Genomic DNA, 16788 nt, shown 5'->3' on the forward strand with positions numbered 1-16788 from the left:
TGCAGATATAACATTTTATAATATTTATGATTTTATTACTTTTATTTAATTATTTGTTTTAATATATTTTTATTAATATAATAATTTATATTTATATAATTTTTTAATCATTATATGACATGTAATTTGTAATATGTAAAATTTAAAAATATTATTTCGCATTTAACAATCATTTCAAAATTGTTCTCAATTTTTTCTAATTTATTATATTTAAAAGTTTATTCATTTTTTTTTAAATATTTATTAAAAAATTTTTTCATTATTTTGTATGTATAAACATTTAATATTTATAATTACTTTCAAATTGACAATAAATATATTAATATACAAATGAAATAATTTTCATTTTCTAATTCAATTTTTCAATAAAAAAAACTTCAATTAAATCAAAATAAATAATCCCATATTATTGTTGCACAATATTTTTTATTGCATTATTGTATTTTTATTGAACAATTATGCAATATTTTCATAACTTCTAATTTTTGCACAAAAAAATATCAACATACAAATGCATTTTCAAAATGAAAACTTATAAAATCTATGTATGTATTTCAATTATAACAAAAATAATATAATTCATATTGTATTATGAATTATATCAAATTACAAATAAAAATAAATATATGGGACATTAAACAATTATTATTACAAATATTTAAATTCTTTACATAAAATTTATTTTGATGTGCAAATATGATACATTAATTTCAAATATATTTTTTTTTAAATAATTTGAGTACATAGAATAAAAAAAAATGATGCAATTATCCAAGCTATATTTTTTAATAATTTATTGTATCAATGGAAAATTTTTAATTATATTTTCATACATACATTAATTTTATTACAAAACTGAGTTTATTCAATGAAAATTTTTGGTGGATTAAAACTATTATAACACAGAGTATGGGCGACATATGCAACTAAACAAAATATAGTTTTATAATATTAATATTTTATATGTTTTTCCATTTTATTATAATTTTATTAATGGACACATTAAAAATAAATGGTTTTGCTATATAACCAAATATAAAATTGGTCACATTAAAGAAGTGGAATGAATACTGATTACATTTATTATGTATTTATCTTACTGAACTTCAACTCCTACACATCTAAATAATTATAAATTGAATTTTTTCTCTATTAAAAAAATTGACTACATAATTAAATATAATTTTAGCAATCAATTTTTTATTAAATGAAAAATCTTTTTGGATCGATCTTAATTTTAGAAAATTCATCAATTATTTCAACATGTAAGTATTTATGTATTTCTTTATACTTACATTTCTTTATACTTCACATATATTTCATATCACATATTTTTCACTCTTTTCATGTTTTAATAAATGGAAAAATAAAAATTTAATGCAAAATATTGTTATATAATGGAAATTTAACGAAGAGTCTCTCCTTGCACATAGCTCATTTTATACTAATTTCTATTTTTACTAAGAATAATTACTTACTATGAACAGTAAGATTATAAATAAAAATAAAAAAAATTAACGAGCACGGAACTAACATAAAGCAATAGAGCCTTGATGGACAATTTTTTCTAATCACAGAGAAAGAGATTGTAACAAGTTCCATCTCCAATAAGTTACACGTTTAGAAAGTTTGTAAAGTTAATCTAGACCACTTCAAATCGTTTATGTGTTTTAGGAAAAACATTTTCTCTTTTACGATAAGTTCCATAACCCCAACGATCTAAAAAGTTACAAAAAATATTTACATATATCATTAAAAATTATTATTTTATGATTATTTAGTTTCACAAATTATAGGAACTAACTTCGTGAAATATCATTTCCATTTCTGTCTGCAAGTTCCATTAGTTTTGGATTAACAATTTGTTTTGCTTCTTTAAGTACATTAACCAAACTTTTAGCCTGTCGACCATTTTGTGGTGTAAAGAATGCATAACTCGTTCCTGAATTATTTGAACGGCCCGTTCTACCAATTCTATGAATGTAGTCTTCAGATGAATTTGGATAATCAAAGTTGATCACGTACTTTACATCGTCAACATCTAAAGAAACAATTTTATTAAAATATATACTCGTATAAAAATATCGAGTATATTAATTATGTATAAAATGTTATATTTAATAAAAATACTATATATATATATAACTTTTTACCAGTATGTACTTAACATGCCAAGTAAATGAAGTTTATATAGCTTTTATTTCACCATCTTTTACGTTAAAGATATATATCATGATTATTTCTGTCAATTTTGTTCGTTTTTAAATTTATTTATTATAGTAAAAATTAAATGTCAAAAATGAAATTATAGCGAAGAACTAATTTTTATTTCTGTATCTGTTCATGAGAATATGCAGCTAAGCCTATAATCATACACTAAACCACATATTACATTAAATATATACATTTCAATATTAAATATTTCGAGAAAAACATATAATTAATAAATAATTTTTGAAACTTTTTGAAATATTTTATATATAACTTAAAAAAGAATATTTATATCATTGTTTGCATATCCTATGTATGAAAATAAATAAATAAATAAAAATAAAATTATAATATAATAAAATTAAAAAAGAACAGCTGAATAAAAAGTAACTATTATAATAAAATACGTAATTATTACATAAATTTTTTCTTAATAACATTTTTTCATAAAAAAAAAATTTTAAATATAAAAAAAATTTTTTGTCAATATGAATTTCATATAATTTTTGTTAAATAATAAAAATTAAAAATTTATTATTTTATTATTTAATAATAAAATTTATTATATATTTATAATGATTAAGACATTAAAAGTACATTACAAATTCTATCAATTTTATATTTAAATGTATATGAATGTAAGTTAGCTGCATAGTTAATTAAATACAAACCATGTTTATCGTTGAATATTATGACAGCATACAGAGCGCCCACGATGTATGCTATTCTTAAATGCAATTTCATATCACGTCGTGTCCTAAGCATCATCACAGAGTAGCGATAGTAGCAAAATCAATAGATTGTTGTCTCGGGCTGAGCATTGGCTATGAAGTGTGATGGTTGTACCAAAATGTAAACCATGGTCTTATCTCACAACCAACCAACAGTATCACCCGCGCACCACTCTACTACTTGCGTGGTACACAGGCTGAACACAGAGGCACATTAAGTACAATATTATGTGCAAAACAGAATTGCGCATGTACAATGAGTGAGCCATGTTTTCTTTATTGAACGATCGTTTTTCATCGCACACTCAACACAATTTGTGCACCATGTGCCTCTGAAACAAAGGACAACCAGACTGATTAACATAAATTAAAGGATGCCCACATTTATTACTAATGTACTTTCCCTTTATTCCAATCTTTCCTCTCAATTCTTTAACACAAGCGCATCGTTCGATTCTTTATCTCCTTCTGTTCCTTTCTTTTTTAATAAAATAGATTGCATTAATAAATTCATAAATTTGACAGGAAAATTAAAATGTGTAAAATGTATAAATTTAAGTATTTAGCATAATTATATAATAGATAAATAAACAAATAAAAGATAATAAAATGAAAAATAAAAAAAAGAAAAAGCGCAATTTTTTCATAAAAAAAAAAGAAGAAAGAAAAAACATTACCCACTATAGAAATTTAATATTTTTCATACAAAAAAATAGTGATATATTTTTATACCATCATATACAGAGTATAAATATATTTATAAGATATTTTTGGAGAGTCATTTTATCAAAACAAATATAAAAATTAATATGAAAAATGAAATCATAATTTATTTATTAAATTATAAACAATTGAAGTTTGTTAAATGAATCAAGATGAAAATACGATCATATGAAAAAAAACTATTTTATTCTATTTGCATTTCTTTATTTAATGCAAAATTAAATTACTTATAATTTAATAAATAAGCTCGATCAATATTTTTATATATAGCAAGTTTTGTATTTGTTTTGATTTCTACAATAGATCCTTCAAATACATCAACACTCTGTATATAAATATAAATAAAATAAACAGTAAGTTCTAAGCTACCTAATGCCATCTATTTAGTGAAATAAAGCTTATGTAAAGTTTGAGAATATATACTAAATATTTTGATAATTATCTAGGAAAGACACTTCCTCATCAATTTTGATAATTTTTAAATATATTTTAAAATCAACATTTTGAATAATTTTTTTCTATAAACATTTTTTATAATTATATAATCACCTCTTAGTCTTATCTTTCAAAATATTTGTAAAAAAAAAAGATTGCTACATATAGAATTTTTTTTATACATGTATATATGCATATACAGCATGTGCAAAAATATTATCCTTTATTAATAAATATGACAGTAGATGACCATTAATATATAATAATATAATATATTGTTAACAAACAAATAAATCGATTAAAAATTTTTTTTTATAAATTATGAATTTAAAATAACTCAATTTCTATCTATACTGAGCATAATGTAATTATTACAATTGTTCAATATGAATTGATTCAATATAAACAAAAATAATTTATCAAAATTATAATCATTGTTGTCCGATAATTGAGGAAAAAATTTAATTCCTATCCAATTTGGTAACTCAAGATATATTATTAAGTCTCTTTCAGATTCAAGGAATACAGAATAAAATATAAAACCTATTAGCGAAATTACAATGATAGAAGTATAAATTTGATTTTTATAATTTCAATCATTATAATTTTAGTAATCCAAAAATTGTTTTGTATTTCATTTTATCCAAACTTGACATAGATTTGATATATTTTAATTCATCATGATCCATAAAGAAACAAATTTTTTTATTAATCGAGAGCTATTATATATTTAAGCGTCGCCTACTGCAACATTTATACATATAATATATATATATATATATATATATATATATATATAAATAGTGATAGTATATTTACATACATGTATCTATGAATAGGAGACATATACATATACATATAAAAAAAGTTTTATATAATAATAATTTTTTTTTTAAATATTTTGAAAATTAAAATTAAACAGTAATTATATGTAAAGGAAAAAGTTGTTCAAGATGATCAAATAATTTCTATACATATTCAAAAATCATCAAAATTGATAAAAAAAACTTCTTTTTTAGATAATTACTAATATTTTATATTGGTAATTATTGGCGTTAATATTAATTTTTATATTTTCTATAATTTTTCATAGAATTCTATTAAAATTTATATTAATAAAAATTATCAACTAATCTTTTATTTTTATATTAAAACTTTTGATTATAACTGTTTATTTTTAATTAATATAATAAATTATTTAATATTAATTATTTTTATTTTTAAAAACAGTGAGGCATCACCTTCATATAACCAGTCTGTGCTACATCGCCACTTTACCCTATCCTTTTTGATTAAGTACAAATTTTCGCATATGAAACTTATCGAAAGTCAAAAAATTCTTCAAAATCTAATATTTTTGAAAAAAATGAAAGATAATTATTGAACAAATAATTTATTACTTACCCAATCCACGAGCAGCAACATCTGTTGCTACAAGAATAGAATCTTTATTCCTCCTAAATTCTAAAATTTAATAATAAATTTAATATAGTAAATATAATAAGAAATATTATATATTATATACTAACATACCTGAAAGAACGAAATCTCTTTCTAACTGTGATTTGTCACCGTGTATACATACAGCTGGCCAACCATAACGACGGATAGTTTTAGTGATACTCTCCACTTTTTTTTTCGTTTCTACAAAAATTATTGTCTTTCCACCATCTGGACTAACATTACTGATTTCCTGAAGAAGGTTTTGCAATCTAAAGTAAAAAAAGTAAAATATTATATTTTTATGTAAAATTTTAAAAATAAAATATTTATACATAAATATTTATCTGAAATATCAGTTCTTCTTAGAGGAAAAAATATTTAATGAAATCATAAAATATCATAAATTATTTTCATCATAAATGATAAAATAAAAATAATTTAGTTTATTATATATATATATGTATAATTTATAGTACTATTGAACTATAAACATTTCAAAATATAAGAAAAATCAAAATAGTACTTTGTTTGTTTTTCATCTTCCTCGCAAACATCAACAATTTGAAGAATATTATGATTTGCTGATAATGTTAATGATCCAATATTCAATTGTGTATAATCTACAAGATATTCTTCTGCAAGGTTTCGAACTTCTTTTGGCCAAGTTGCAGACCACATTAATACTTGTCTATCTGGTCTGATTTGTTCAATAATTTTTCTAATCTGTGGTTCAAAACCCATATCTAACATTCTATCTGCTTCATCCAATACCAAATATGTACATCTACGTAAATTAGTTGTGCCACGTTCCAAAAAATCAATTAATCGTCCAGGTGTAGCAATGCAAATCTCAACTCCTTGTTCTAAATCACGAGCTTGACTTCCTTTTGGTGCACCACCAAAAATACAAGTGCTTCTTACATAGCCAAAACTACAAGTAACCTTTTGAATTTGCTGTGCCAATTCTCTAGTTGGTGCTAAAATTAAAGCAATTGGTCCATCGCCATGATTTAATGGTTGTTGACTGCTAATATGTACTATTGCAGGTAAAATGTATCCTAATGTTTTTCCAGATCCAGTTTGTGCTATTCCAACCATATTATGTCCAGACATAGCAATTGGCCATCCTTGAGCTTGAATAGCAGTTGGTTCACTGAATCCTTGTTTTCTTATACATTGCATTACATGGTCAGGAAAATTTCCTTCTTCAAAATGCTGAATAGGATTAGGAATTTTTTCTCCTTTAAGAGTAATTTGATTTTCTTGTCTAAACATATCTATTTCTTGCGGGTGACGTGCTTGAACATTAGGATGTGGTATATAAAAGTCTTTTTTGAAAGGTTTTAAATTTTCAAAATTCCAATTTGGCTTTTTCAAAATTCCATTGACATTATGCATATTGTTTTTTCCTCGATTTTCAAATCGTCCATTTCTATTATTAATATTATTTCTATATTGAGATCCTCTTTCTTTAGTACTTCTATAATTTCCACTGTGATAACTAGCTCCGTATGTCCTATAACAAATTGACATACATTAAAAATCATTTTATTATTTTAATATATAAATGTAGAGAACATAGAGAATTAGCTCCAGATAAAAAAATATGTGGATTCCAAAGGCATGTTCTCAAATTATTATTCCTCCCACAAGCATTCATGCTCCATTCATATATATAAAATGGAGGCATGCCAAAATGAGAGGTAAATAAAAATAAAAAAAAATTGATTAATTTCATTATTTTTTATTTATTTTTATTTCAACTAAATTAGATCTAATGAAGTTTATTTTAAATATTTTTGTAAATTTTTATAAAATCTAAACTTAGATACAAACCTAATTCTGAGAGATCCTATAGTTTTCATTACATGTCGAAACCTTTAATAAAATCATAACTATTTATATAAATGAAGTTATGATTAATAAATCACTTTGAAATATTTATAAAATAATTAATGAATAAAAAAATAATCATTATATAATATTTATGCGATCAATTTTCATGAATATATATAATTTAACCACGCATTGCAGATATCGTAATAATTATGAATTAATTTGAAAATAAAAATTAGTCGTAATTTCGAACTTGAATCGTAACATTAAATTAAACAACTAAAATTTATTACTATAACGTAAAATAAGAATATTACTCACATATTTGATGTATTAAAAAGAACTTTCAGTTCCTAATTAAATTATTCTGTTAAAGATGATAATTGTAGTTTATATTTATATGATGGTCAATTATTCCTAAAATGATAATTTTTATTTTATTTTTATCCTTAGAAAAAATAAAAAATTATTACAAAGAAAAAAGATAAGATTAAGTATGACGCAACATTTACAGGTTTTAAAAATGTGAACTAAAAGTACGAAACAGACATCCTACTTACGCCACATCCAGGAACAGAAAGAACAATTTAGTACCTAGCCGGATGTGACATAGTTGGATAAACGTGTTCAGAGGTGGGAATGCGCAAAGATTTTCTAAATATGTCTTTTCGTTCATTGCGCATTGTAATATAGAGTTGATTTTGATTAATATAAAAATCAAAGAACAACGTTATTCAAAATAATATATTATATGTTTTAATTATCTTCATATGAATTTTTATTTTAATTCTATAAATATATATGTTTTTAAGTACAAAAAATATGTATAATAGAGATCAAGAATATTACTTTCTCGATTATACAATACAAATTACAATATTTCATTAGAAATTTTTTAATATTATTTAATATTATTAAAGGTATGTTTTCATGCGGCAGTATAAATCATTTTCGTATCGTGACATTATATCATAGCGTGTGTATCACAATTCAATGCCTTGCCAATGTAACACATCTTTCATGATGTAACAGTTTTCACGAAAGAAGTATGATATTTAGTGTCATGATTGAAAAAATCACAAATTATTATCGTGTGAAAACGTACCTTAACATTCATTAGTAATATTACAAAAATTATATGTAAAAATTATATTATAATTAAAAATATTTTTAATTACATATTTTTAGCTATTTTAATATAATAATATTATTTAAAATTGATAAAAATGCAATATTAAAAAAGTATAACATTATATTTAAAAATTTTACTGAATTTCAAAATTTTTTTTCTTGTATATCTTATAAAAAAGAAAAATTATAGTGAAAATATTATATGCACATGTAGCATTAATATTATATTTATTCATTTCAGTTCCATAGTTGCATATCTACTTATTATTATTCTATGCTGTATATATAATCAGAATCAAACTTAGTCACAAACCAAGACTTCTAAGTCTGAGACTATCGCAATCTTGTATAGGCAGTTTGTGGAGTGCGTGCATTTGATGGGTTACCTTTTATGGCGATTTGGATAACAAGAAAACATTGATCAAAACGTGTGATGTTTTAATATCGAATTGAAGAAAAAATATTTAATGAAAAAGTAAGCCTTTAGAGTTTCTTATCTAGTTTTTTTGTTTTAATATTTTCAGCTTTATTAGAGATAGCATTTTGTAAATATAAAGATGACGGCATCATTGTGAATGAATAAGCGGTCTGTTTTAAGTCATGAATAATTGCATTTTACAGGTATATATTTAGTACATATATGTATATATATATATATGTATATATATATATATATATATGATAATAAAGAAAATATATTTCAAAATTTTATAATTGATTAATTTTTTATTTAAATTATATATGGAATACTTACCTAAATTGAAAGTTATTATTAAACATAGAATCATATAGTTATCATATAGTTATATTTTAATTACATTTTATTTTATTAAATAATTAATTATATATTATAAAAATATTCTATTTTTTTTTTTAATTTCTTTCTCACAAATATAATATTTAATATACCATTTTACAATTTAAACATTTTTATATATAAACTATTTTAGTAGTATTTTAATAATCTTACTGTCAAATTATTATTATTTTATTTTATTATTTTATTATTTTATTAATTATTATTAATTTTATAATTTAATTATTATTTTATAAAAAATTTTATAGATATAATTTTATAATAAAAAATTAATCATATATATGCATGCTTATCAAATCAAAATTCTATTATATTTATAAATAAAATAATTAATTTGTTTTAGTTTTTAAATAAAAATTATTTAAATTTTTTTAATAGATATATTTCAATCTATTAAATGAATTTAGATAATTTATACTTCTTAGAAGAAATAAATAAATTAAGAATATATAATTTAAAAATTTATTGAATTAATAATTATGAGAATAATTATAAAAATTATTGGAATATTACTAATATTATTTTTAGAAAATGATTATATGAAGTTATAATTTAATTAAAATTTAATTTAAGTTCAAATGCTGAAAAAAATTATTTTATTCTTACAATTATATTTCAATAATCTATAAATTATATTAATTTAAAAAAAATTTATATGAATACTGATATATTTTATATATATATATATGTATATATACAGAATGTTTGACAGTTCAAGATGGATTATATCAGTAATAATTATTACTTCAGTAAATGCAAATTATTTACCTCCAGAAAGACTGACTGGGATGAATCCTTGCATTAGTAAACAAACATGTCATGAATGTATACAAACACCACATTGTGCCTGGTGTGCTGCACCAGTAAGTATTTAATATTTATACATATCTTATATAAGTGACTATAAAATATATTTATTTTTTATAGAAATTTTCTGAAAAACGATGTTTTTTACCTAATATCAATACCAAAATATTTGCAACATGTCCAGCCGAATATACATGGAATCCAGATAATGTTTTTAGTATGATAAGACACAGAAATTTAACAAAAGGTGGTTATGCAAGTGGTGCTAACAGTTATGAATATTCATATATAAATTCTAGCATATATGGTTCACAATCCTATAAAGAAACTACTAGCAGTAGTAATAATAGTAATAGTGGTAACAAAAGACAAGAAGCTATACAAATTTGGCCACAAGAAGTTAATTTAAAACTTAGAATAAGTAAGTTATTATACAGCAAGTAGTATTTTTGTAATTACTTTAAGTAGTATAAATATTAACAAATAATTTCATTATTAAACAATATCTACATTATTAAATGATATCAATTCTCAATGACAGATGAAGCTCATAGAATGACATTTGCCTATTCACAAGCTGAAGATTATCCTGTTGATTTATATTATCTTATGGATTTGAGTAAATCAATGGAAGATGATAAAAAAAAATTATCAGACTTAGGTCAACTTTTAGTAGAAAGCATGAGTAAAATTACAAGTAATTTTCGTTTAGGTTTTGGCAGTTTTGTTGATAAAGTTGTAATGCCTTATGTTAGTACAATGCCTAAATCGTAAGTTCCCAAAAGAGAATTATAATTTTTGTGTATAATCTTGAATATTATTTATAATTTTTATATATTATTTGACAATTAATTTAAAATCGTTGTATGACTTCAGATTAAAAGAACCATGCGATGGATGTGCAGCACCATATGGTTATAAAAATATTATGACATTATCTCAAGATACTAGTCATTTTGCAGTAAGTACATAATTTAATTTTTCAATATTCTATAAAAATTATTATCACCTTTTTTTATATATATAGAGTTTGGTACGAAATGCTTCAGTATCTGGCAATTTAGATGCACCAGAAGGAGGATTTGATGCAATAATGCAAGCTATAGTTTGTAGACGACAAATTGGTTGGCGTGAAAAAGCTCGTAGACTTTTAGTATTTTCAACAGATGCTGGTTTTCATTATGCAGGAGATGGTAAATTAGGTGGAATTGTGAAACCAAATGATGGAGAATGTCATTTGGATAATAGTGGACTTTATACACATTCATCTTTGCAAGATTATCCAAGTATTTCTCAGATTAATTTAAAAGTTAAACAAAATGCTATTAATATTATATGGGCTGTTACGGAAGAACAAATAAATGTATATAAAAGATTAACTAAACATGTAGAAGGATCATTTGCTGGTAAATTGTCAGATGATTCAAGCAATGTTGTAGAATTAATTCGTGAACAATATGATGCAATTTCAAGTTCAGTTGAAATGAAAGATACAGCTAGTAGTGCTGTAAAAGTAAAATATTTCTCAAAATGTTTGGGTACAGGGCCACTTATTGAAACTTCAAAATGTGATGGATTAAAAGTAGGAACAAAAGTAGAATTTACAGCAGAAATTGAAGTCACAAGTTGTCCAGAAAATAGATCAGAATGGAAACAAAAGTTTGATATCTATCCAGTAAGAATAAAAATATACTTATTTATTTACTATTTAATTGACAAAAAAAATTATCATTTTTTTTTTTTTAAGGTAGGAATCAATGAAACACTGACACTAAATTTAGAAATGTTATGTGATTGTGAATGCGAACGTGAAGGTACTATGTTTGAACCAAAATCACCAGAATGCAATGGTGTAGGAACTTTAAAATGTGGTATTTGTGAATGTTATGATGGATTTTTTGGAAAACGTTGTGAATGCAGTCCTCATCAAGAAATGACAGGATTAGATAAACATTTCCAATCTTGTAGACCTGATAATACTTCTCTTATAGATTGTTCAGGAAGAGGAACTTGTGCTTGTGGTCAGTGTGAATGTGAAGAAAGAGAAAATCCCGAAGAAGTAAATATAATTTTGATTAAAAAACTCATATAAAGTTTTTAGATTGAATATATAATATTATTCATTTACAGATAATATCAGGTCATTTTTGTGAATGTGATAATTTCTCCTGTGATCGAGACCAAGGTCATTTGTGCTCAAATCATGGAACATGTGAATGTGGACAATGTGTTTGCAATGCAGGATGGACTGGTCCATCTTGTAATTGTAGATCTTCAAATGAAACTTGTATTGCACCAGGAACTACCAATGGAGTATTATGTTCAGGACATGTAAGCTTGTTATTATCTTAGCAAAAAATTTTATTTTCTATCTTATAATTATAATGTGAATTAATCTTTTATTATCTAGGGTGATTGTATTTGTGGTGAATGTATTTGTCACGAAGAAGGAAGCACTAGGTATTCTGGTAAACATTGTAATAAATGTCCAACTTGTCCAAGTCGTTGTGAAGAATTAAAAAATTGTGTACTGTGCCAAATGTATGGTAGTGGTAATTTTAGTGATAAAGAGGAATGTATAAAAAATTGCAAGGAATTCGTTCCTGAACCAGTTGATACAGTTATACCAGATGTTGATAAAGATGAAGTTCTATGTTTTGGTATAGATGAAGATGACTGCAAATATAATTTTGTTTATTATTACAATGAAACTAATTGTTTAAAAGTCCGAGCTCAAAAAGAAAGGGAATGTCCACCACAAGTTTATATGCTCGGTATAGTACTAGGTGTAATAGCAGCTATTGTTTTAATTGGTCTTGCATTGTTACTTTTATGGAAATTATTAACAACTATACATGATAGAAGAGAATTTGCAAAATTTGAAAAAGAAAGAATGATGGCTAAATGGGATACGGTAAAAATATCAAATTATTTTTTATTTATATGTATTTTTATTTTGTGAAATTTATCGTTATAATTATTTTTAAACAGGGAGAAAATCCAATTTACAAACAAGCAACATCAACATTTAAAAATCCAACATATGCTGGAAAATAAAAATCATAAAAATAATCTTTATTTAATAGAAGGAATTATTTTATTGCAGTAAAAATTGCGTTTTTATATATAAATATAAATTTTAAATTGATTAATATTTAATTAAACGACAAACAAATTTTATTATGCAGCAAATGAAGCTTTAGTACTAATTAGAATAGAATAGAATTGTTAACATTATAATTGATAAGTATTTAATGGAATCTAGTGTAATACAAAATTTTATCAAATTATTCATTAAGTATGATATTATAATACTGCCATATAACTTATAGATCAGCAGTTTTTAATCTTTAACTTTAACTTTTTATTTACCACTAATTTTTTTTTAAATAATTTTTTAAATTTAAGATTTAAATTGTACATCCAATCTATATAAATTACTATGCAATGTTAAATGCATATCTATAATAACATCCTATGTTTTATCTTAGTCACTCACTTGTGTAATAATTTGTGGATCATAAGTTAAGAACTGCTGACTTAGACTGCTATGTATGAATGTATATGTATGTGAATAAGTGTAAATTATGTACACAATGTATAGAGTGAAAAATGATAACATAAGAATGAATGTCTACATAAAAACATAATAACGAAACGATTTGAAAATTTAAAATCGTAATCGTATTGTAACATTTATATAAAAGTGCCTTTTATCTCATGACAAATATTTATAATTTTTAATTATATTTTTTAATACAAAATTTGTGAGATATATGTACTTTTTTAGAAAATTTCATTTAATTATCGAATTTAGAAATTTAGTAATAAATTTTTATTTTAATATATTATTTATTAAACATTTTCATACATCAATAAATTTTTAATAATAAATAAGGCACATTTTAATATGTGATATTGTAAGATCTAATATTGTTTGTAATTATGTTAACAAATAATATTCAATTGTTTTCTTTATAAGTCTTCCTCATTTTCATATGTGTTTTACTTTTTATAAAAAAGAATGATCTAAAAATATATGTAAAATTGTATAAATGTAAAAAAAAAAAAAGCAAAATGTATAGTAATAAGTTAAATTCATTTTGCAACTTATAAAAAATATGATTCCCAAGATTTCTTTTTAAAAATATTTATGAAATTTTACTAGAATATTAATACAATAATTTTATTTCTCTAAAATATATTTTAAATTAATAAAAAATTCGTTAAAACAAAAATCAATATTTTAAATATATTGAAAAATTAATTTTTAAAATACATAATATTAATTATAATAATGAAGCTTAATTTACAGCTTTCACAGTACTATATTTTTTATTTATATAGTTATATTGAAAATAAATACATCACATATAATATGCATACATAAACAATAATATTGATTTCTGATCAATGAAAATTTAAAATATAAATAAATATTATTATTACAAAATAATCATCTTATTATATCATAATAAATTATGTTTTTTGTAAGTTTTCACTGCCATTGATTATAATAAAAATATCAGCTTATCTTACAATTGTAAAAAAAATGTATTATTCTGTATTAATAATATATTTATATATGCATATTTATATATTGATTTTATCAGTCCTGTTTCCATAGATTCCATTTATATAGTTGATTTCATATGTTTTTTATTTTCCAAAAAAAAAAATTTCTATAAATTATTATATAAAATAAAATTTATTGTAATTATGTACAATAAAAATATTATTAATATAAATTTTATACATAAATAATTATACTCAATAATACATATATTATCAATTAAAATCATTTTTGGTTTTTCTACTTCTTTAATCTTTCAAATTATTAAATTTTTAGAAATTAAAAAAAAATATATTTTTTATCATTGTATATAGTATTTTATTAAAAATTAATTTATATAAATATACAAAATATAAAAAAAATAATATTAGCGTATAAAATTAATTTTAAATGTACATAGCAATAATATATTATAATTTTATAATAAATTTAATTTTATATAATATTTAAATTGAATTTAGATATCTTTCTTATTAAAATATTTATAATATAACAGTCAATATAATATAATTATCTTGTAATTAAATAAAAGAAATGATACAAAGTAATCTATATTATATATAATATAATATATAAGAAATAAAAATAAAAAAATGAAATAAAATGTAATTATATAGATTATAAATATTTATTACAAATTATAATTATTTTAAAATAAGAAAATAATATATTTTATTTTATATTATTTTTATTATTTATAATAATTATATTTTATATTGAAATAGATGTATTTTTCTTTTATAAATATACTATTTCTCTTATAATGCTATATAAAACATAATAAAATTTATCATTTCTAGACAAAAATTATTATTATATAGATTTTCTAATAACAATATAATCTATAAAAAAAAATTATTCACGATTTTGTATTGCAATTTAATATTTAATGTCAAATCAAAAAAAAAAATAAATTATCAAATCAATTGTAGATTATCCTTAACCTATTTCATAATTTTAAAAATGTATGTACATTTAACTTGAAAATAATGGAATATTTAATAGTTTTCTTTATAATATTAAAAAATTCTTTAAAAAATAATATTTTATAAATAAAAATTATTTATTTTTATTATAAATAAATTATAAATAATTTATATATATATATATATATATATATATATATATATATATATATATACTTTAACTTTCTTTAATTAATAAATATTAAAAATTAATATTATTAAAGATTTAACAAAATACCATATATATTTTAAATTTTTCAAAAACAATATTATATTACATTATTGATATTATAAAAGTGAAAACATGGACAATTTGATCTCATATAATTTAAAGCAAAATGAAATGGCTAGAAAATGAGAACAAAACAAAAACTTTTTAATAAACAAAATTTTGTAATAATAATACTTTTTAATCAATATAAAAAAATCTCCATTGATAAATCAATCTAATATTTTGATTGAATTATTTTTTTAAATAAATTGTTTATTTATTTTCTTATATTGTTTATTTATTTGTTCATTAAATCATTTTTCAAAAGACAAAAAAAATTAATTAAATAATCTTAAGCTATTATTTCAACTATAATCTTAATATAAAATATCAAAGTATCATGCATATTTAAATGTTAAATCTTTTCGTTGAAAAAAAGATGTAAAAATTTATCAAATATTTTTAAAAATGAATAATTATAGCAGGAAAATATTTAAACTATATTTATTTATTTAAAAATTATTATACATTTTTTTAAATTTTATAAAATCATTTTGTTAAATTTTATTAAATTTTATAAAAACAAATTAAATATTTCTCATATAATAAACATATATAAATTTTTTGAGTAAAAAAAATATATATAAAGTTTATGAATATAATAAAATATACATATATATATATATAGCTCTATAATTTAAAATAATGGAATTAATTTTAATTATATTTTAATTTCAGTTTAATTTTGATGAATATATAAATTTGTAGAAATTCGAACTATTTTTTATATTTTTTATTAATTATAAAATTTATAATTAAACTTATATATTAATTATTTTATCATAAATTAAAATTTATATTTTATATAGATTAAAAATAAGATTATTAAAATTATATAAATTATA

At 21.0% G+C, this 16788-nt stretch overlaps 2 protein-coding genes across 11 annotated transcripts; one reads left to right on the plus strand and one right to left on the minus strand.

Annotated features, from left to right (window-relative positions):
• Positions 1-777: 777 nt before the first annotated feature.
• On the minus strand, positions 778-8063 carry LOC100865381 (ATP-dependent RNA helicase p62). Of its 7 annotated transcripts, none has more exons than XM_031915469.2 (8): positions 7940-8003; positions 7701-7796; positions 7380-7421; positions 6067-7059; positions 5634-5812; positions 5505-5564; positions 1805-2041; positions 778-1719 (listed from the first exon to the last, which is right to left on the minus strand). In XM_031915469.2, coding segments are annotated over exons 2-8 (1590 nt in total). In that variant the 5' UTR covers positions 7703-7796; positions 7940-8003; the 3' UTR covers positions 778-1642. The 7 variants fall into 7 exon arrangements, with proteins under 7 accessions (XP_031771329.1, XP_086773095.1, XP_086773094.1 ...); XM_086916969.1 differs by having other exon boundaries at positions 7929-7962; XM_086916968.1 differs by having other exon boundaries at positions 7892-7954.
• Positions 8064-8801: 738 nt separating this feature from the next.
• On the plus strand, positions 8802-14115 carry mys (position-specific antigen beta subunit myospheroid). Of its 4 annotated transcripts, none has more exons than XM_086917106.1 (10): positions 8802-9131; positions 10028-10190; positions 10255-10555; positions 10676-10904; positions 11011-11095; positions 11162-11809; positions 11882-12193; positions 12265-12465; positions 12545-13048; positions 13126-14115. In XM_086917106.1, exons 2-10 carry the CDS (start codon positions 10029-10031, stop codon positions 13189-13191), a joined length of 2508 nt encoding a protein of 835 aa, XP_086773232.1. In that variant the 5' UTR covers positions 8802-9131; position 10028; the 3' UTR covers positions 13192-14115. The 4 variants fall into 4 exon arrangements, with proteins under 4 accessions (XP_086773232.1, XP_012339882.3, XP_086773233.1 ...); XM_012484428.3 differs by having other exon boundaries at positions 8802-8985; XM_086917107.1 differs by having other exon boundaries at positions 8802-8985; positions 10102-10190.
• Positions 14116-16788: the final 2673 nt, after the last annotated feature.

The sequence above is a fragment of the Apis florea genome, unplaced genomic scaffold (genome assembly GCF_048593485.1).
Source record: "Apis florea isolate Af1SG1 unplaced genomic scaffold, ASM4859348v1 contig_3811_pilon, whole genome shotgun sequence".
Taxonomy (NCBI): domain Eukaryota; kingdom Metazoa; phylum Arthropoda; class Insecta; order Hymenoptera; family Apidae; genus Apis; species Apis florea.